The 20,578-nt window shown below is 39.6% G+C and overlaps 1 protein-coding gene across 3 annotated transcripts in view; it reads right to left on the minus strand.

Moving 5' to 3' along the window:
- Nucleotides 1-2,661: 2,661 nt before the first annotated feature.
- Nucleotides 2,662-20,578, minus strand: part of LOC117941697 (unconventional myosin-Ic-like) — a 62,510-nt gene continuing 44,593 nt past the window's right edge. For all 3 annotated transcript variants that reach the window (XM_034866702.1, XM_034866705.1, XM_034866704.1), the window contains 26 exons: nt 20,454-20,552; nt 19,532-19,642; nt 18,649-18,720; nt 18,330-18,449; nt 17,757-17,830; nt 16,841-16,946; nt 15,574-15,654; nt 15,114-15,205; nt 14,846-14,940; nt 14,063-14,109; nt 13,822-13,902; nt 13,152-13,257; nt 10,864-10,981; nt 10,352-10,465; nt 10,147-10,223; nt 9,979-10,047; nt 9,418-9,502; nt 9,086-9,245; nt 8,152-8,235; nt 7,947-8,040; nt 7,788-7,843; nt 7,095-7,230; nt 6,933-7,003; nt 6,737-6,834; nt 5,861-5,960; nt 2,662-4,953 (listed from right to left, as the gene is read on the minus strand). In XM_034866702.1, the coding sequence (XP_034722593.1) occupies nt 4,927-4,953; nt 5,861-5,960; nt 6,737-6,834; nt 6,933-7,003; nt 7,095-7,230; nt 7,788-7,843; nt 7,947-8,040; nt 8,152-8,235; nt 9,086-9,245; nt 9,418-9,502; nt 9,979-10,047; nt 10,147-10,223; nt 10,352-10,465; nt 10,864-10,981; nt 13,152-13,257; nt 13,822-13,902; nt 14,063-14,109; nt 14,846-14,940; nt 15,114-15,205; nt 15,574-15,654; nt 16,841-16,946; nt 17,757-17,830; nt 18,330-18,449; nt 18,649-18,720; nt 19,532-19,642; nt 20,454-20,552 (2,373 nt within the window). In that variant the 3' untranslated portion in view covers nt 2,662-4,926. The remainder of the gene's footprint in view (nt 4,954-5,860; nt 5,961-6,736; nt 6,835-6,932; nt 7,004-7,094; nt 7,231-7,787; nt 7,844-7,946; nt 8,041-8,151; nt 8,236-9,085; nt 9,246-9,417; nt 9,503-9,978; nt 10,048-10,146; nt 10,224-10,351; nt 10,466-10,863; nt 10,982-13,151; nt 13,258-13,821; nt 13,903-14,062; nt 14,110-14,845; nt 14,941-15,113; nt 15,206-15,573; nt 15,655-16,840; nt 16,947-17,756; nt 17,831-18,329; nt 18,450-18,648; nt 18,721-19,531; nt 19,643-20,453; nt 20,553-20,578) is intronic.

The raw sequence follows: 20,578 nt of genomic DNA on the forward strand, positions 1-20,578 counted from the left end.
GGCGCACAAACAACACCGCCTGCCTATTGGCCAGTGGCTGAGCTAGAGACCACACTGAGCCAATCACGACGCGGCAATGTTACATGTGTGTTGTTTCGCAACACTAACAAAATGTTGGGAAAACAGGTCGCCTTGGTTTGTATATGGATACAACCTAAACAGCTGATAATTATGGGACATAAGATAGCTTTTCATTTGAAACAAAAACAATGACGTTAATACGACAATACAGATTTAATCATATAGCCATAATAACAACTGAACTACAATTAAAATCATCAAAACTTTGGCAGAAGGAAAATTTTAGCTTCAATGTAGCCCAATTAACATTGAATAGGCCTACACCTTAATGGGTATTAGTAGCCTGCCACAAAATGATTATTTGGGCGTGTGCCATAATAAAATCTTTTTGCTGCAACAGAACGATTTTGGGACTATGTTCTGAGCTTCAATGGTCCCATTCTGAGAAAGTCCTATTGATTTTAATTTGATAATTTCACAGTGAGTCCCCAGTGGGATAATTATTTTTGTGTGTACCAAATGTCTTGGGCTTCTTTAAGCACTGTTACAGTCGTACAGCATATGCAGGGTCCTCCCACACCGTTTAAGGTGAGGCTAATGTTTACTTTCAGCTTCATGCCAAACCTGCAATTCCTAGAAATAGGGCTATAGGAGAGGAGAGTCCACATGGCCCACGAGGAAGCCAACACCATAAACCACTGAGGGAGAAATTCACGTCGAGGGTGACACCTGGTGGCTGCTTCAAACCCGGCTACCGACGGGCAGAGGTGGAAGAAGTACTTAGATTTGTTACCTAATTAAGAGTATTAATACTACCATGTAAAGATTCCATATTGTATGGTAAACAGTGTGCATTAAACCCCTTTAACCTGCAAAAACTGACCTAGAACTAACAAGTTGTGAACATAACATTGACATATCATCATCATCTTTTGTTGACATGGTGAATTGTATAGTTGTAGTTAATAGTTGCTTACACATCCATCATTGAGGGAGAAACATTATCATTTATGTAGAATCATAATTCTGGTGACCTGGTGTATTTAAATCCAATACTCACTCTCGTTTAGCTTGGTTTTTCTTCTCTTCCAACTGCTGAGAAAAATATTTGGCTCTTTAGCCGTCGTAATATTCACCAGTTATTGGAAGTTCAGAGCTTATTCACTGAAAACAGCCGAACACGACGCTATGGGAGTGGTGAGAGGGACTCAAACACTCAAGTTGTGGCCGAACGCCTCAACAATGAGCTGAAACTCACTTTTAAACTCTGTACAACTGAAAGGAGCTGCAGATTACAGTGATAATTCTCTGTAGGTTAATCACTAGTACATCTTTCACGCTATCATTTAATATATTGTTATTATAAACTTATTATAGCAACTGCAAGTAAAGTTACGGTAATATTAGCAAAATGTACTTAACGCCTCAAAAGTAAAGTACTCTTGTAGAATGGGCCCCTTTAGTGTTATATCCATTAATTATTATTTAGAATATAAAGCATTTTAGCAAGTCAAACAATTTTTTTTTAATCAATAACATCATATTATAGGCCATAATCTTAAAAGTTACACTCTATCAAATAGATGGAGTGGAGTAGAAGTACAGTCGGACAGTATAGTTGAATAAAATACTCAAGTACAAACACCCCAAACACTTCATCACTAAGATTCTTCTTCTCTTAAAAAAGTTGAGGGACTCAAAAGCAGGGATGATGAAATCTAGCATACTTTCAATGTCTGGTAAACAATGATTGTCTTAAAGTGCTCAAATTATGTTTTTTTGGCTTTTCCCCCTTTACTTTATTATGATTATATATCTTCTTTGTGCAAGTTATAGATTTACAAAGTGAAAAAACGAAAGGGACTTACCATCTCCAACAGCAAACACTGTTCACCAACTGCTCCAAACAACTCTACTGTAGTCCAGCCTGTACTTCCGTGATGAATCTTCGTGCATCACTTTGTAACACACCTATAGGTGCTAGCTTGGCACTCCCTTATACTCTGCTTCTGACTGACAGGTTGTCCTTACCTAGTTACTGCGCATGTGCAACTCCCAACAAAGAGACTAGAAGTGAGATGTCTCCCTCTGGAGCTTAAACAGAGAGCTCAACACACAGGGTAAAAAGAGGAGCTGCAGCAATGTGCAGTACAATAAAAACAGGGTGTTAAAATTAAATTAAACTATGTAAACCTATTCTGATACTACCTCTAAATACAATTGTAAACCTGAAAATTAGCATAATATGAGCACTTTCACGTCCACAGGGTATTTGACTGAAAGACCTTTTGATTGGTTTTTATTACCTCTTTCTTTACTGTATTTATCTCAAGGACTGACCTCATTTGCATGTTGTAATATTAGACATGTTATTGTTGCTGAACTGCACATTGAGAACTCGTTTAAAAAAAAAAAATTACAATACAAATACATTAGCAGGGAAGACCCAGCCGTACGGATGTCCCTTCCCTCTTGCTATCTCTGCTATTGGATATAAAAGCAATAAAGAAGAAGTAAAGACAAAGATTTGACAGTGGAATAACTCACCTTTAAAGAAATATAACCTGCATCAAATGTTCTCTTCGATGGTTTCCTATAATAGTTTGTATTTTTGAAAGAAAAAAAACAGCCATTCATTAGTTTGTTTTTACTTTTCAAATTTATTTTTCAAATCTTTAGTATCTTATCTTAGTGTGTTGGTATAATTTTACATTGGTTTTGTGCATACAGTAAGTCAGGACTGATAAGAGGAGTGCATCTTTAAATCAATATACAAACTTGGGATTTAGTTTGAATAAAGCTAACACACAGAGAGAGAGGAAACCTTTGGGTGCTGCTGGGAAACTTTTAAAAAGACTCTGGCAAGGAGGTATTTCTCATAATTCCACACAAATCTGTTGTATTGCTATCCAACAAGGCACATGAACAAGTTTGCATCAACAAACAATACTAAAAGCTTTTTTCCAACATTTTTCACATCATCAAACCTTCACTTGGCTTGAATCTCTCATTTATAACACAGAACACCAACTGTACATTTAAATCTCCCGCCTGAAAAACAACAACATTCAAAACCGACATAATATCATATAATTCATACAACATAGAATCACTAGAAATCAACAGGGTCTTTGGCTAGTGGCAAAGTCCTGTCTGGGCACGATGCACCCGCCTTGCTACCCAGAGCCATGCAGAGAAAAGTTCATTGAGTGAGAATAAAAACAACAAAAAAATGTGGAACACCGTCATCATCTCTTTTCAAAAGTTTCAAAGACACAACGTTTTCAGGATCAGTCTTTGGTCGGAGTTAGACAGAGATATTTATTGGAGAACTGTTCTATAAGAAGCTCTTAATCTGAACTGGACTGATATTTTTTTCTAAAGATGCTCCTGTCAGGATTAAATTAAGATTTTTAGTGTTGCACTACAATACAGATGCAATTTCAGAAGTTTATAACCTGAAAAGAGGACAACTCTGGTAAGAACCTTACATTTTCTGGCACTACAGGAACAACTTGACGTTTTGTGAAACTCAATCATGCACATTTTTGCAGAGCAACTTGTACACAGCTATAAGTAGCTTCAATCTTAAACCACGGTTTTTGGCCTTCACATGTGTTTCAGTGTAACCCAAATTTGGCTTCAAATTGTGAGTTTTTCTCTCACATTTTTTTCTAAATTCAGTTTCAAAGACATGTAAAAATGGAGAGATGTATATTGAATACCAACACAAACTAAACACGTGGCCATTAGACCAGTTCAGTCAAAGTTCAACAGAGACCAGTTCTCAGGGGGGTTAGGGTGGAGGCCGGAGAGGCAAAGCAGAGACTAGAGGGGGAAGAATGGAGGAAATGGAGCCAACTACAGAGACACATGCTGGGGCCTTTCATCAAGTCAAAGAAGGTTATGTGTTTTTAAAGGTGCACAGGTAGCTGCTGCTGCTGCTGAACAACATTCAGTCGGAGGACGGCAGGTTTCTATCTACACTGAACTCATTCTGGCGTTGAGTGTCATGGTTGTTATCCATCAATATCCAGCTGAACTATGAATAAATTAGTCAAAGGAAAAGGCACAAGCACTTGGCATCAAGGCAAATAACCGTTCTTTCATCTTTCTTTTTACCTTTCCTTACCCACTTCTCACATACTTTTACACCGTGTGCAGTTTATTTTATGTAGTGAATTCCTCTTGACGAGATACCTTCTTATTCACAAACTGCGTGTCTAGATTTGTGAAATATATTCAGTAGTACTATACATCCAACTACTAATTCTGATCAGTTTCTGAGTCCCAAAGCATCACTTTTTGATTTAAAACTTGTTCTTCCTCATCCCTGAACCTTGCAACAGCTGTCCTACATACTTCAGCCTTGTTCTACACACCTTCATGCTTTAATAACAAGCCATACACCCCAGTTAGAAAAGTTGTGTCAGCAAGACAGTCAAGCCTAAGTCGAGCCAAAAAAGTAAACAGGGAAAAAAATTGGCAACAGGCAACAAGTAACCCTGATTTTCATCAACAACAATTCCCTTCTTCTCATTGTTGTCTCTTATTCTGACTCTTCCCTCATTGTTTTCTTGGTCATGTTCCCAAATAAAGCACAATAAACACACATGGTGCAATAAAAATGCACCAAAAATATTTGTTATTCCTTGGCCTCATATATAAAATCATAAAATTCAAACAGCAACCATATTAATCCCAAAAATATAATATATGAACATAAATATATCAATTAGTTTAGCTGGATATTTATTTGTTTTTTAAAATTGGAAGCACATGTAGTGACAGCTGGCATCTGATTGGCTTAGGCAGAGCGGGGTCTGCGGTCATGTGATTGGAGGATGGGAGAGGTCAGGAGTACATAGGTCCTGGTGTACAGTATGTGTGTGGTCAGAGTGGCCATCATCTGGAGTTCAGTCTGGGAGCCGTCTAGAAGACATTCAGAGGAGGAAAAACATCGCATCACACCAGATTTAAACAGAGTGACTTCTACTCTCAGGGCACAAAGTAACCACACTACATCAACTTATAGCGGTGAATCCAAATACTCCATTTACATCTCATTCTAAATAACACAACACTGATGTCTTACGTTAGAACAAAATCATTAGCCAGACAGCTCTAACTTGCAGTACCACCCATGAAAGAGCTAGCTAGTTCAAATCATTAAAAACACTTTGCTCTCTTTAAGCTAAGCTAAAGCTGCTATACACACCTAACACAACTTCAGAATTATTTCAATAACATATAATAATTCATAAAAATGTAGTCAATAATAGACATTGAACCTACATGTAGATTAATTGCATTTAGCCACCAGAGGCAGTGCAACAAGGCCCTGAAAACCTAATTTTTCAAATAGCTTCTTATTAAGAGCAATGAAGTTTAGGATTTGCACCTTAGTTTTTGCCAACAAATGGAAAGTTTATGGTTATTTTCATGAGAGATTTCTTTGTTTTTTGTTTTGTCTGAGCTCTCAGTGGTGTAAAGTGGGTGGGACTTGGAAAAGGGCATATCACATATTTCGGTGTCCCAATCAATATATAGTAACATCTGAATGAAAATCAGACAACAGTTGTGGGCGCAACTGTCATTCATATCTGAGCACACCACATCCACACAGTCCTGAGGCGGCAGATTAGAGTTTTGATTGTTATAATTTAAAAAAAACAATAACAATGTTTTTCCCCAAAACTTTACTGGTGGTGACATTTTCAAATTTAACGCTGATGTTCTGTCAGTTAGGATTGAGTAACATCAAAGAAAATCAAAGGTATTTACATTTCAGCTTTCAACTTAGAAAAACTTCATCTGACTGAGAGTGAAGAAGACTCACCACAGACAAGTGTCCGTTCTTGGCCTTGGCCACCAGTAGTTCTGATCCGGGCGTGAAGTCTATGATCCCCTCCTTCCCCTGACCCACTGTAAACGTTATACTGGAGGAGAAACAGAGGCAAGTTAGACAGGGGTCTAACGCTTGTGGATGTTGTCCTGTGTAGGAGTAGAGATTTATTTCTAACAGGTGTTATGCTGCTGTCAGCCTTATGTAAGAACAGACACACAGAGAAAAACCATGTTGAAGCATGATTAATGGTTCTGCGGAGGCTCCACGCAAGTAAATGGCCTGAAGGGTGTACTTGCGGTAGGTGTGTGCGTTGATCTTTTTACGAGAACAGCAGGCCTGGCATGTGTGCATGCGTGGGGAGTGTATGGTAGAGCGACTGAGAGAGTGATGGTGATTAGCTTTGGAGCGAGTACCGACTAAAGAGGCATAGTGAGAGAAACAAAGTGTCTCCCCTATGCTTTCTTTTAAAAGATTCATTTTTTGGGACTTTTCCCTTTATTAGACAGTGACAGTGGATAGACAGGACTCGGCCTACAGGGGGGCCAACGCTCTCACTGGGTGAGCTAGAGGCTGCCCCTCCCCTGTGCTGTCTGACCACAGTGGGGAATCTGTAGCAGGAAAAGTTAACCCTCTCCTTTATTTCATGTTGTTTATGGAGAAGGAGAACCCGGAAAAAGAGTTGTTGGGAAATACAACGCTACCAAGCCACGGCCGAGCGACATGCGTCGCAGCGACATGTAGTTCCACTTGGGGTCGGTATCTCCACGTACCTACGTTTGTAGATTTAATGCAGAACTATAAATCACGCTTACGACTTTGCTTAATATAAAGTATACAGTGTTACTGTAATAGTGCTCTGCTTCTCACCTGCCCTGGTTGATGTTGATGTTGTTTATTTTGTCAGAACAGATCGCAATCTTGGTCAAGGTCTCAATCACATGGTCGCTCTGCAGAACAACATCTCCCTGGGAAGAAACCATTGAACAGAAACACAGTGAAAACCCGCAGTTTTCACACGTGAGATCTGGTTGATTTGTATTATTTGATGTGTTTCTGGTTTCACCTTCTGTTTGTTGTCGTCACTGGACACATGCAGAACGAACAAGCCGTCGCTAAGAGAGCTGACTGAGATGCCTACAGCGGATGGACAGTTTTAATGAATACCAACACTGTACACATCCAAAAGAAACAATCCCCTTTGCAAATGACACTGTTAACCTCTGACCTTTCAGAGCTCCGTAGTCAATGCGCTGCTTGAGTTTGGTCTCCTCAATGATAACAGCACTGTTGGTTGTGAGCAGCAGCTGGCGGGGCCGAGCCTTGTAGCCTTTTCTGTCGTACTTGGTGACTGGAACTGCATACTGGGAACAGAAGGAAGACGGACAGAACATTTAATCTTGTTGTGATCAAGTTTTTTTCTTTTACATTTAAGAAATTATAAACAAGTGACAAACAAGTGACAAACAATTACAAACAGTACATTGCAACTGGGAAGGTGTCCCAGGGCAGACACATTTGATGATTACAGTCAAGGGTTTTTCCTAACATTACGAGGCTTAGGGGGGCAGCACCTAAGCTATTTGGAGCACCACCTAAGCCAAATGCATGTAACTAAATGACCTTTGTCATATCTAATGATTGCAGTCAAGACAAGTTTTGTCTCAAAGTTTTTTAAGTATCTGATTTTTATACATTATATTTGTAATGTGTTCATTATTATTTGGTCTAGCTCTGCCAATGTTGCAGACACAGACATGGTAATAAAACATACATTTGAAAACGTAAATTTTTTTTTAGGGCCGACCCCTAAACCCCCCGCCAAACACGTGCATCTAAGTCTTCCAGAAAGCTAGGGAATACACTGCACTCATAGCTTGCTTTTAAAGCGCCCTTTGCTTTGTGAATTTGCCTGACTCACCTTCATCTTCTCACTGCCCAGAGCCTGCACCACCTTGGGGTTAATGTCCTCACCATCTGAACAAGAGGAGACATACTGCTGAAATCTTTTACCCAGTGAGATATATGACGCCTTTACAAGTTTCACAACTCATTTGTCGTAGTAGGAAAAATGTTGTACTGAGTCTTGTGCTGACAAACAGTTTGGGCACGCTCTGTGGGTAGTTGTCCTTCTTGTCCTTAAAGAGCTCACTGGCGATCATCTTCTGCTCCATCTAATCAAAGAGATTTGACAACAGTAAAGCAAAGGAAAGAAGCAGCTAACGAGAGCGCTGACAGGGAGGTTCCAGAGAGTGCTTGTTGGCTGGTGATGGGACAATATTCACCTGGTGTTTCCACTCAGGACTGATCTTCTTGCAGTAGCTCCACACCATGTTCTGCATGCACAGCTTACGCAAATGCCCGGAAGCCTAAAGACAAAGACAGAACGCTTAAAGATTAAAAAAAAAAAAGTTTTCATATGGCTGTGGTCTATATATTTAACAGTAGCAAGTGCACCCTATGTAACATGTTTGTGTGTAACACTCTTTTTTGGAATTTTAAAAAGACAGTATTTGTATATCTATAATATTTCAAATAGTTTTTACTCAACTGGCTCTCAATAAGATAATAAGAGTCCCTCAACATGAATTGATACTAATGGGAAATTTTGATCAGATCTGACATCAATCTATAATAATTTACTTCATAGTATTGATGGAATGTGTATTTATTTAACACTGAATTATGGTGTCCCACAGTAGTCAAAAGATTTTTCCTAGTCGCCTAAATTTGGGGTAAGGTTTTTTATTTGCCATAGAAATGTAAAATATGATAGTGAATATAGAAACAGAATCTCAGGTTTGATCCATAACCATCACAAAAGGTCTTTAACAATACATGGTTGAATCCTTGATGGGCCTTTTTATTTATTTTGTATTATTATTATTTTTTAAACCTTTTACAGCTCACCCAAGTTAAGTTGACCTATGTGTTTGTGTGTGTGTGTCTGTTCTCGTCTAACTACATTTGTGGGGTCCAGAAATTGGAAATACAGTATACTTGTGGGATCCAGACAGCTTTGTGGTTCCAAAAAGCTGGACCCCACAACTTTAAAGGGCTGTTTGAGGGTTATTTAGTTAGCATTTAGTTGTGATGGTTAAGGTTAGGATGAGGGGCTAAGGAATGCATAATGTCAAGTACAGGTCCCCACAAAGATAGTGAAACATACTTTGTATGTGTGTGTGTGTGTTTGTGTGTGTGTGTGTTTTATCATCTCACCTCAGAGAGAGCAGCTGGAGGTGTCGGCCAGCTCTTGTCCAGGACGTTCTTGGGCAGGTTCCGGTGCAGCTTCATGAGGAAGGAGTAGCGCACATAATCCAGGAAATACTCGTTCTCTGGACAGCGCTCCTTGTAGCGGTAGATGAAGCCTTTGATAAACCTGAGGGTGGGACAAGGACAGAAAAGAAGAAAAAAAAAGCAATCAAAAAGGTTTACAAATGATGTACATGTTATGCTCAGTTTAAAATCACATTTGCTTTTTGAGTAAGCTATATCTATCATCCAGTGAGTGCGTTGCCCCTCATGCTGGTCTGTTCCTGTATGGTCTGTACCTGCGGATAGTATCGGCAGCCTGTCGCCTGCGCTGGGCTCTCCTCCTGGCCAGGATCCCTCTCCACCACGCCTGGACGGCAATAGCTGCAAGGTACATTATATACATAATCACAGAGAAATCCATTCATCTTTACAGAGAAATGGTTGTAGGTAGGGACGATTCCAGGATCAGACCTTTTATCAGCCCCTAATGAGAATGTGACATGGACACAGTGCAATGAATATAAAAAAACATTCCTTGACTGGTTTACAGTAGCATAGCATTGACAACAGCGACACAGGATATTAAACCGGTTTCTTTGAACCTAGAATTGCTTGCCCATCTGTCACTAACAGACAAGTTTACAAACTCTAACTTGAAGCACTAAGATGGATTTTTTGTCATTTATTTTCTTTAACTAATTTTTATTTTTATAATTTTAATGTGGGCTGAGATAAAATTTAGGGGGGCTTGAGCCACTGGTTGTAGGCGGTAAACAAACTCTAAAATGTTAGACATTAGCAGGGGATAGCCCTAAATGATCCCAGTGAAGAAACAAGTAAGTAGAGCTTTCCCTCACCTGAGGTTCTGAGTTTTTGGTATTTGGACTTCTGGCTGTAGCCTCTCCATCCTGCCTGCAGCTTGGTGGCTGTGGGGGGAAAAAAAGACCAAGGAGAGAAATGGTTTAAATTTGTGGCTATTATGAAAACTTTGGGCACAAATCATCAGTTGTGTTGGAGGCTCTCACCAAGACTATGTTTCCTGGTCTCAAGTGCTTCCTCAGTGGCAAACAACGTCTTTGGAAAACGGATGAAGATTTTGGATCTAAGGGGTTGAAAGTAAAACATATACATTTTAAAGCAGTTCAGGCTCAAGAAGAAGCACAGGAAGAAATGCATGTTTGAAAAGTAAAAAAACGTGTTGGTATCTTTATAAATTTGTATGTTGCTGACCTGCCCAGTTTGTACTCCTCTGGCTTGTATCCCAGGTGTTTGACGAGTGTAGCCACTCCCTCAGACAGTTTCCCTTGCCAGTTAGGCCATGTATCTGGACAAAGGGACTTATACCTAAACAGACCCAGGGCAAACAGACACAAACACAAGTAAATACTTTAATACTGGTTCAGAAATAAATCTTAAAAGGTTAGCGCACCCTGGGTTTAAATCCCCAACACTTATATAGCTAGATGATCAGCCTGTTTAAGGTTTGGTACCGGCAACAAGTAAGCTAATTTCTTTTCAATTTATAGTTTAGGGAATAAAGCGGATAATCTGATTAAAAGCAATGAATGTCCTTTGACTGGATAGGACACATCCTGGGACTGGCAATTTGACTGAACTGAGAAGTCATATTGGTCTAGAATACACAAAGAGCACATATACTTGATTAGTGCTTCCATGTGATCGTACCTTACTGGTAAAAAAATAGTAAGAGAGAGAGAGAGAGAGAGAGAGGGGATCATCACCTCTGAAGGAAGACCTCATAGCGCCGTCTGTAAGCAAAGCCGGCTCTCCTCACCCTCAGATTCTCCATCAGCCCCAGATACTTGACCTGGTGACGGATCAAGACTTCGTCAAATCGACCTAGGACGGGAGGAGAGGGGGGAAAGTGGGAGAGGGAGAGAGAAAAATGTAAAGTCTGTTGGGCAAAATGAACCAGAGAAAACCAGTAAATGCTAAACAACAGAAGTAGGAGTGACAGAGGACAGAGAAACAGTGTGAAACTAACAAAAGGCCGACTGTGGGGAGAAACAAAGGCTGGCCCAATATACTGACGACCACACGGAGAGTCCCACTGCAGCCGCTTATGCAGCCGAAAAAAAACTGTTTTGGTTGGAATTAGTGTAAGCACAGGATTAATGTGATGTTTCTGGGAAAATATTAGCTTGTGAAGCTGCTAAGCTGCTTCAACTGTGTTTGAACAAGAACTGTTACATAAAATTGGCATCAAACCATTGAAAACTATTAGTGCATGGAACCAAATAATAACCATAATCATTTGAATCTAAGGAGTACGTCATTGATTGTAACAGTTATTTTTTAGGTTTTAAGTATCCTATTCAAACAGTGCCATTAAAGTTGTTTAGATTCAACGGGTCATTTAAACTGGATTGGTCAAATTCAGACACCAAAACTCAAGATGAAAACCTTGAACATCGGGGCTTCAGAGAATAATCAATCAAGCCAGAATAGAATCAATCAGACCTCTGTGCTATCAGGTTAGGTTTATCCACATGTGGCTAATGTGCGTAAAACACGAGATGGAGAATAGCTTGGACGTTCAAGTTAAAATCTCACCAATACACTTTATTACTTGCCCTGAAATATTTGATCACAATTTAACTCATTGAATTGTAAATGGATTGTATTTATTTATGTATGTATCTTTACTCAAAGTGCTTTCACATAGTATAGAACATTCACACACACACACACACACACACACACACACACACACACACACACACGCACACACTCAGACACTGTGGCCAAGGCGACTGGATAAGATGGGATGCCATAAATTTAGTGATATTTAAATTTAAACTTTAAGCACTAATTAGATTTTACAACTATAAGGGCATTCCGAGAGCGCATGCCCGATCTCACAATGTTTGTGCTGTGTTAATTTTCTCAGTTGGGAACACATTTTTCCCATTATTATGACACTAAATAAATGCAGCACAAACGCCCTATCTTGAAATTTTAACTAAAGTAAAAAACTAGGTATGCAGTTGTTTATACGATTACAAATACAAATAATTACATATGTTATTCCATTCCATATTAGTGTTAGACTTGAAAAATTATATTTTATATACATAATTGTGCAAATTACCACAAGGACCTAAAATATTTGGAAAAGTCTGATCATGTTGACATAAAATTAGTGCCGTTAGTCGAACCATGGGTTAGCACAAAATGGCAGAAAGTTCCATACTTCAGCTCATCCCACCTTTTCTATCCTAAGGTCAAGTCAGTACTGACCAATAATAATGTCGGCCCATACATTTATGGAAAAGGGAAAATAAACATGTCTTCTGATAAATGACACAATGACAAATGGATTTGGAGTACTTTTATAATAATGTCCAAAAGGTTTGGAATCATGAGGATATATGATGAAATACTTTGAGATGTAATGCACACACTTGTTGTCACTGGGATTGATTGGTCTAAAGATGACAAGATTTTGGTGTCTGAATTGAGGAGTTTTATACTCATAATTTACTAATTGGAATTAGAGATGTTCCGATACCGATACTGGGATCGGTATTGTCTCCGATACTGCCTAAAACGCTGGTATCGTTGTCGGGAAGTGCTGGAGTGTATGCACCAATCCAATACCACATAATAAAGCCCTGAAGAAAATCTATGTTAAAGTAGTTTATTTTTATTTATTTTCCTTTTCAGTTTTAACTGACTTGTCAAACTAGATAATAAAAGAAAGTTCTGCGGCATTTCATTGTTTGAAAGCTTAACCTGAAGCAGACTGACAACAAATGTAGAAATCATATCACATCCATGCAGGGATAGTAGTGTACAGCGGTTACAACATAATAAAATACATGACACAATGGTATTGTATTAGTACTCGGTATCGGGAATAAAAAAAAAAAAGATATAGGGCCATTTCTATTTGTGACTGGAGTTTACTATAAGTCTGATTCAGCCCTACATCTCATTATTTGAAAGGATACTTATTCTTATCTTGTATTATATGAAGCAACAACAAAAAAAAGAATTGACTTCATACTTGCTTGCTTGGAGTCATTGGGCTTGATGCAGCGAACGTACGACGGCTCCTTCGACATGAGGATCTCCATGAGTTTCGCCAGGCTGGCTTTGAACTGGGTGGCTGCCTGGAAGGGCAGACACAAACAGACAAAGAACAGAGAAGAGCTGGTTAGGAAGGGATGAAGAGATGGATGTAAGAGGATGGGAAAGGAAGCTGGTCCGTAACCAGAGGTAGAAACTGGAGAGGTGAAGAGTGTTTGCACGCAGATTGAAGCTTGCAGGCAGAGATGATGACCTAAGAAGAGCTACGCAAGCAGAGGGGAGGCTGATGTGACTGGCAGTCCAGTGGAGACAGAACACTGGGCGCAGTGTGGAAGACTGAGAATCTAACTCGCCAGCCTGTGACAGTATCCTGTTCAAGTGTCTGTGTGTGTGAAGGGCATACAAGAGTCAGGGCATTCCTCAGTGAGGGAGGCTGCAGAGAATCCCTATCAGACTGCCCACTCAACACCGAAGAGGGGAAACACACCGCTGTTTGTTTCGTTGTGGGAAAGTATGTTGGGATGCATGAGAATATGATTAATAAGAGTGGGGAAGACAAAAAGCAGTGAAAACCTCAGGAGACAAACACACACACACACACACACACACACACACACACACACACACACACACACACTCTCTCTCACCGTTTCAGGACGTTTTTTGTCACTCAGCTCCTCTCTGTCAAAACACTGGTTCAGGATCTTGTTCTCTGACATACACATAACCTGCAAACATACACACATAACATTTAAAACACTACAACTTTCAACAAATGTATCACATTGTCAAAGGGAAATACTTTTTCTGCTTTAAATTAAATTAAATATATTAATATTATCCTGCCAATTCATTATCTTTCTTTATATTTTTTAAACTCAGACTCACCTCTTTTAAGTTCCTGAAGAGCAGGTCGTTGTTCTTGTCCAAAAATCCTGAGTGGAGAAAACGTAATTTGATTTCTGATACATGTACTGACTAGTCATTTCCACTGAGGGCCCCATGATGTCACTTGTCACTGGCTATAACGTAGCAGTGCAGTGTGTGTGTGTGTGTGTGTGTGTGTGTGTGTAACATAGTTTTTGTCAGTGAGTTAGCCATGGAGATAGCAACAACTTCAGCCCAGGATCACAAACTTAAGGTGGTATGACCTTTAAGGTGGACCAGCTATTTTCATGTTAGTGACAGAGAGCCACTGAGACATGAGTTGCTATTGTTGCTCTAAACTCTGATCTAGACACATCCAGGACTGGCTTCCACTCAGTGGGGAGGTACTACCCAGTGGGCATATTTTGTCTTTGTCTTGTGAGTATAACATGACTACGCTGAAAAATTACAGTACATAATGCTGAATTCATCATGTGAAGTTTTACAGTGTAGGTAACTCTCACCAGGTCTTTATTAGCAATCAGTAGTTTTTTTATCTAACTCCCTTCACATTGTGACAAAGGTATATAGGTTGTTTTGGATTGAAGATGTGTTTTATTCAACCAGTGGTATTGGTTTATAGTACTGGGAATTAGTTTTGCATGAGTAACCTCCATGCCAAATTTCACCAGAACACCAAACATCCGGGGACTTGAGGTCACACTGGATGTTGTTACTATGCTTCATTTGCTAGAAATTAAAGGGGGGGTTATAGCGCGCGCACAAACACACACACACACACACCATTGACATTGTAGTTGACTTCTCCAGCGTAATGCAGCAGTCTGAATTCGTCACGGCCCATTACCTTCCGGGTCTTTGCATCAGCCAGCTTGTGACTGCAGGGAAACACACAATATCAAAGTTAACGGCCTTAACACATATATTATTTCATATATTCGTTGGTTTACAGTCTGGTACCACAAGCCAGTCAACAGTTAGACAATACTTCTCTGGGTATATTTGAGGCATTGCAGTCGTTAAACAAGACAAGAATAGGTATCAAACTAACGTGACAAAGTGTGCGTGTCCTCCCACAGTGTCCTCCAACTTCTCTAGGAAGGTGACATCACTGGCGTCTCCGGGTCTCAGACACTCCTCATCCTGTAACAGGAGGACAAAACGAGCAGCAGTCAGCCATTTTCATACAAAAGCAATAAAATCTGTATTGCAGCCCCCATATCCTTTACATCACCTTCAAAACATCTCCAGTGTACAGCATCACAGCTTTTTTTAGCTATTGCTAATTTCCAATGCCCGTCCCAAGAGGTTTACTGTAAAACCCTTGTGTGATAACAACAAGATGCTATTTTACGGGTTGAAGTGTTTGAAGATGTTGAACCAATACTTTTATGTGACATCTTATTAGGTTCTTTGGGTAGTTTATATTGTTGGCATTTTTATAATACAATCTTAATTTCAAACGCTGTGAAGCCTTTGTAGCAGTCACAGAGTGCAGCAAGTCTCCTCACCAGAATGGAGATGATGCCTTTGAACTTCTCCTCCACCAGGTCACAGATGATTTTGTTATTGAAGTACTGCACCGGCTCCCACTGCAAAGACACAAGCAATATGTGATAAATAAACCCTATCATGGGCTTTAATTGGCCTTGCATGGCATAATGAACAGAATGAAATTGTCTTTTGAAGAGCCACGGCTAGCTGTTTTTCTCACCATCCAAACTTTGAGGTCCACAAAAACCTTTTGGAACATACATCTTGGCCAATATATCAGTCTAAACCTGACACAATTGAAACAGTTCTGAGATATTTAATCATAATAAAGTCAATCATTTGCAGAATCCCAGGAATCCTGGCACACAGACATGCTGCTCACCCACTTATGTGTGGACAGACACACAAACGCAGAGCTCTACATGCTGAGTGCAGCAGTGTTTAGTTATGTTAGCACTGAACAGCCACAACATTTCCACAGAGATGACAAACAGTGGGGCCCACGGCCCTGATGTCAGATGATAATGGGCTCTTTGAGAGGTGACTCCAAGTTTCTCCCACAACCTGCTCTCTGACCACTAGTGCATTTATATTAGACTAAACACAAGAGGCTCTTGTTCCAAAGAAGCAAAACAATACAATAGAAATTCAATGATAGAAATGGGGCAAAGACAAAATGAAGCAAGTGATGAGAAAATTCAAGACAAGAATCTTAAATTAGATATAATCTTTCAATGCAGACCTGGTTTAACATGTAATTTCATTAAGCTGTATCATTTAAGAATTTAACCGTCAATAAAGAAAAAGCACCATGAGTCTAAAAAAATAATGGCACAGCATCTTCTAAAAACATGTGCACTTACTGTAAATCCCTTTAAGTAAAAGCATCAGTGTAACAGTAGAGTGATAAATTAAATTACCAATTTTACATTGAAAAACACAACTGCAACCACAATCACATTAGGAGCTCTTTGCAAAGCCTAAACCCTGAATGTGGGAGGAGAAAAGGGCTCATAATGGATTGTGAAAACTACATTTCTAAACAGCATCAAAGAAGTGCATAGAGACTAATAGGAATAGAGGTAGAAAGTCAAAATAAAAGCAAGAGAGCTAGTGAAGGTGGATCCAAAGAAAAAGACCTTTCCACATTTTCACAGTACATCCATATACCATTTCCAACTGTAAATGCTGCTATGGTGCATGAACAACTGGAATAAACAATGTAGGTTGGAGAGGAGTGAGAGGGGGGAGGATACTAAGGGAGAGAAGAAAATGATGTCTGACCGTGATGCCTTCAGCCTCGTACTCCTCCTGCTCTGATTTTAGGGTGAGCTCAATGAAGAGCTGCTGCAGCTTTTCGTTACAGTAGTTGATGCAGAACTGCTCAAAGCTGCAAAAAACACATGATACACACAATTCTTACCAAGTCTCATTATTTTGGCAGTATGGATTACAAAAACTCTGTGTAGGTTAAGGTCTGTTAATTATTGACCTTAGATATAGTGGTTTGACACAATTCCTTGCACAAGATCCAGTTGCTGGGAATTTGTGGAGTTTTGTGAGTGGGATTTTTTGTGTGCCTTTTGTTCAATTACTTTTAGGTTTCAAAGGATATATACTGTATGTTAAAAAAATAAAAAGCAAAATCAAGGTCCCAATAAAGGTCCCCTAGTGTAAAAAGTGAAATTTCCACATCTTGTTTGATTGTAAAGAAGGTTGAGGTGCTGTATAAATAGTGTGAAAGTATCAAAACGCTCAATCCACAGAGAAATGCACAGAGCCCTTATTCAGAAATGAGCCGTCTGGACTTCTGCACGATTGTGATGTCACAACTATACTATACATAGGTATAAAGTGATGTTACAGTGCCATAACAGTTATTGCCTGCCTGCACTAATGGTGAAGAGACTCCGGGAACACAGATGCAGAATACCAAGAAATGCTGACCAATCAGAGCAGGCAGGGCTTTTTTGGGAGAGGGGCTTAAAGGGATACATTTATATACATTCAGACGGACAGAATGTGAAAAACAATGGGTTTAAAAAAAAAATGAAAGCATGTAAACAGGTTCTAGTAGGGACCCAATATACAAGTATGAACCTAAAAATGAGCATAGAATTGGACCTACATCTAAAATGTTTTTCACTTTTAAATAGCTTGGGTTCAAATTCAGCATTAACAAAAAATATGAATACGGTACCTGTTGTGCTGGAAGACCTCAAAGCCATAGATGTCAAGCAGGCCAATGACAGAGTAATTCTTGTGGGAGTCATCCTGTAAGAGAATCGGAACAAATTACATCTTCATTTGTAGGAAAGAGAAAACTCTAATTAAACCACAAAGCCTTAAAAAAAACAACTAAAAATCAGCATTTAAAATTTAATAAAATGTACACTGAGGTAAAATAAAGATTTCACTACAAGTTTTGCACACTGACCAATTTTCAAAAGCACTGCAAATACTATTTGTATAGCCAGTATATTTGTCCAACCCTTGAATGTACCATAATAACTTAAATAAGATTAAGATATTGTTCACATTATCCTGTATAATATCGAGGTAAGTTCACTGTGTGGAAATGTCCACAAGGTGGAGCTGTGCTGTAATACAATGAAGGGAAGACAACATGCTCTGCACCACGGTGTTGGATAGTGTTTGGGTTTAGTTTGAGAAATGTAACAGAATGATGAAGTAAAACTGTATAAAAAAATTAAATCAATGGTCACTGGTGTGTGTGTGTGTGTGTGTGTGTGTGTGTGTGTACCGTGTGTACCGTGTATGTCAGTGAAGTGTTGATCTTGTTAACCAGCCAGGTGAAGGTGCGTCCATACACCGCCTTGGATAAAGCATCCCGAGCTGATGACGCTTGCTCTAAGTTCAGCGGGCTAACCAGCTGATGAAGACACATAAACACACACACACAGACAGGAAGTAGAGACCGAGTAGAGACAGGCAAAGACCGACAATAACAGAGTTACACAGAGTTCAGCTAGGACAGTTGACCAGACAAGACATTACACAGACAGGAAAGCTTTGTATACAAATCCCTATCACACACTCACGCTACAATGAGAATGTGTATCCAAACCTACCTCCTCTCCCTTGGCAATTATCTTCTTGTGTGTGAGTGCCTCTGTCAGCACTGCCCCATTCACTCCTAACAACTGGAAAAGAATAACAACATTAGCACACAGCACCGCCAACGTCAAACAAGTGATGTCGTCATGTAAACAGACAGACGGCATGCCGCTCAGCACCAGTGACATGCAGTGTAGGGTATCCCTTGATTATATCTCATGAAGTATAATTGGAAAATTAAACCAGGAAGGATCAAGGGATGTTTCTAAGAACAGTGTTTTATATAAAGTACAAGCCGCATTTCTGAAACATGGTGCAGACTATTTAAATGAGTATTTGTAGGGCATATGTAAATTATAAATAAAGTATGTGGCTAAGACTTCCCCACTGCCCTATGAATCAAAATTCAGCAACAACCAACAATTTCTGTAGTCGTGAAACAAACTTCACTGTAAAAGTGCCTTAGATATTGAGGTCCATGACTTAAGATCCTTAATGATAGCCAACCACAAACTTTTATTTAACCCTAAATTGCATTCCCCTGAATGTCACCTGCGTAATAAAATCAAGGATGACTAGGAGTAATTTATGCAGCTGCATCAAAATACCTACTATTTCCATTTGTACATACATTTCTTTTGAAGCCATATTGTATAAGGCTTACCAATGCAAATGGCAAATTGGGAAATATGTGCTTTAAGCTATGTATTTATTTTTTGCACACACACACACACACACGCACACGCACACACACACGCGCGCGCGCATACACACACGCACACTGTATTTGGGTCATAGATGCTTGATAAATACAGGCCCAGGCCTTTAAAAAAATCTTCCCATCTCCCCGCTGGCCTATTAAGTGTGTTTATGAGCCTGCTCGGTGCAGCATCTTACCCGGGCCAGGTACTTTATCTGTGTGTCAGAAGTGATGCAGACATTGCCTTCTTCCCCGCCGTACTGCACATTCCCCAAGTGGAGCACACTGGCAATTATGTTCAACAACTCCTACACAAAGAAAACACAGATGAGGAGGGGTAGGGATATATTGGAGCAGAAAGAATAATCTGGGAATTAAAATGATAGATAAATTGTTACAAATATGTGTGGAGAGAGAAGGACAGGGAGAAGAAAGGTAAAGAGATGACAGTCTGCAGCACGATAAGATTATACAGATCTGAAGTTACTGCCAAGGCTATCTTTATGAGCGACTTGGCAGATAATATGTCTTTGATTAAAATAAGATTAAGAATTGAACAGGATAGGAATGTAGCAATGTGCTCATCCAATATACTAGAGCTGTACACCTGCTCTCAGCTCTATAAGCAGTGTGAGATCTTAAAAGCTTGGAAAGCAAGCCCAGACTCATGAGCATGTAGAAAACTCCCACACAGAGCACAGTATAAATCACAGCCACACACAAAGCTAACACTTTAAAATACGAGCATCCAGAAAACAGAAAGTCTCAGCCCCCTCAGGCTCATGGAGTACTTTACGCTTCATAGTAAAACCTGTGATGTGATGCCAGCAACTCACACAGTGGGGGTTGTAATGTTTGTTCAAGTTTGTCTGGGGTTAACCTCAACTTTTTTTGTTTCAAGAATTTTGTGGTTGTAAAAGAAGAGAGAATGCCAAATTATTATTATTATGTGCATAAGCTTTTTGCTGCCTTTTGAAATATCAGGGGAAAGGGTTATAGCCTCGACCTGCAGTCTATTTGGGGTTAAAGAGACAGTTGCTAAACGTTTCTAAAGTTTACACTTCACACACTGCTTAAGGTGACAAAACAAAATAGACACAGATTGGACTTGGTCGTTACCTCCACATCGTCCTCGTTGAAGCCAATCACAGTCAAGGCTTTTCTCACCGTCTTCCAATCACTGCGATCGTTGATAGAGCTCACTTTGGGACAGTTACCCTTTGCAACACACACGCACACACACA

This window comes from Etheostoma cragini, chromosome 3 (assembly GCF_013103735.1).
Source record: "Etheostoma cragini isolate CJK2018 chromosome 3, CSU_Ecrag_1.0, whole genome shotgun sequence".
Lineage (NCBI taxonomy): Eukaryota > Metazoa > Chordata > Actinopteri > Perciformes > Percidae > Etheostoma > Etheostoma cragini.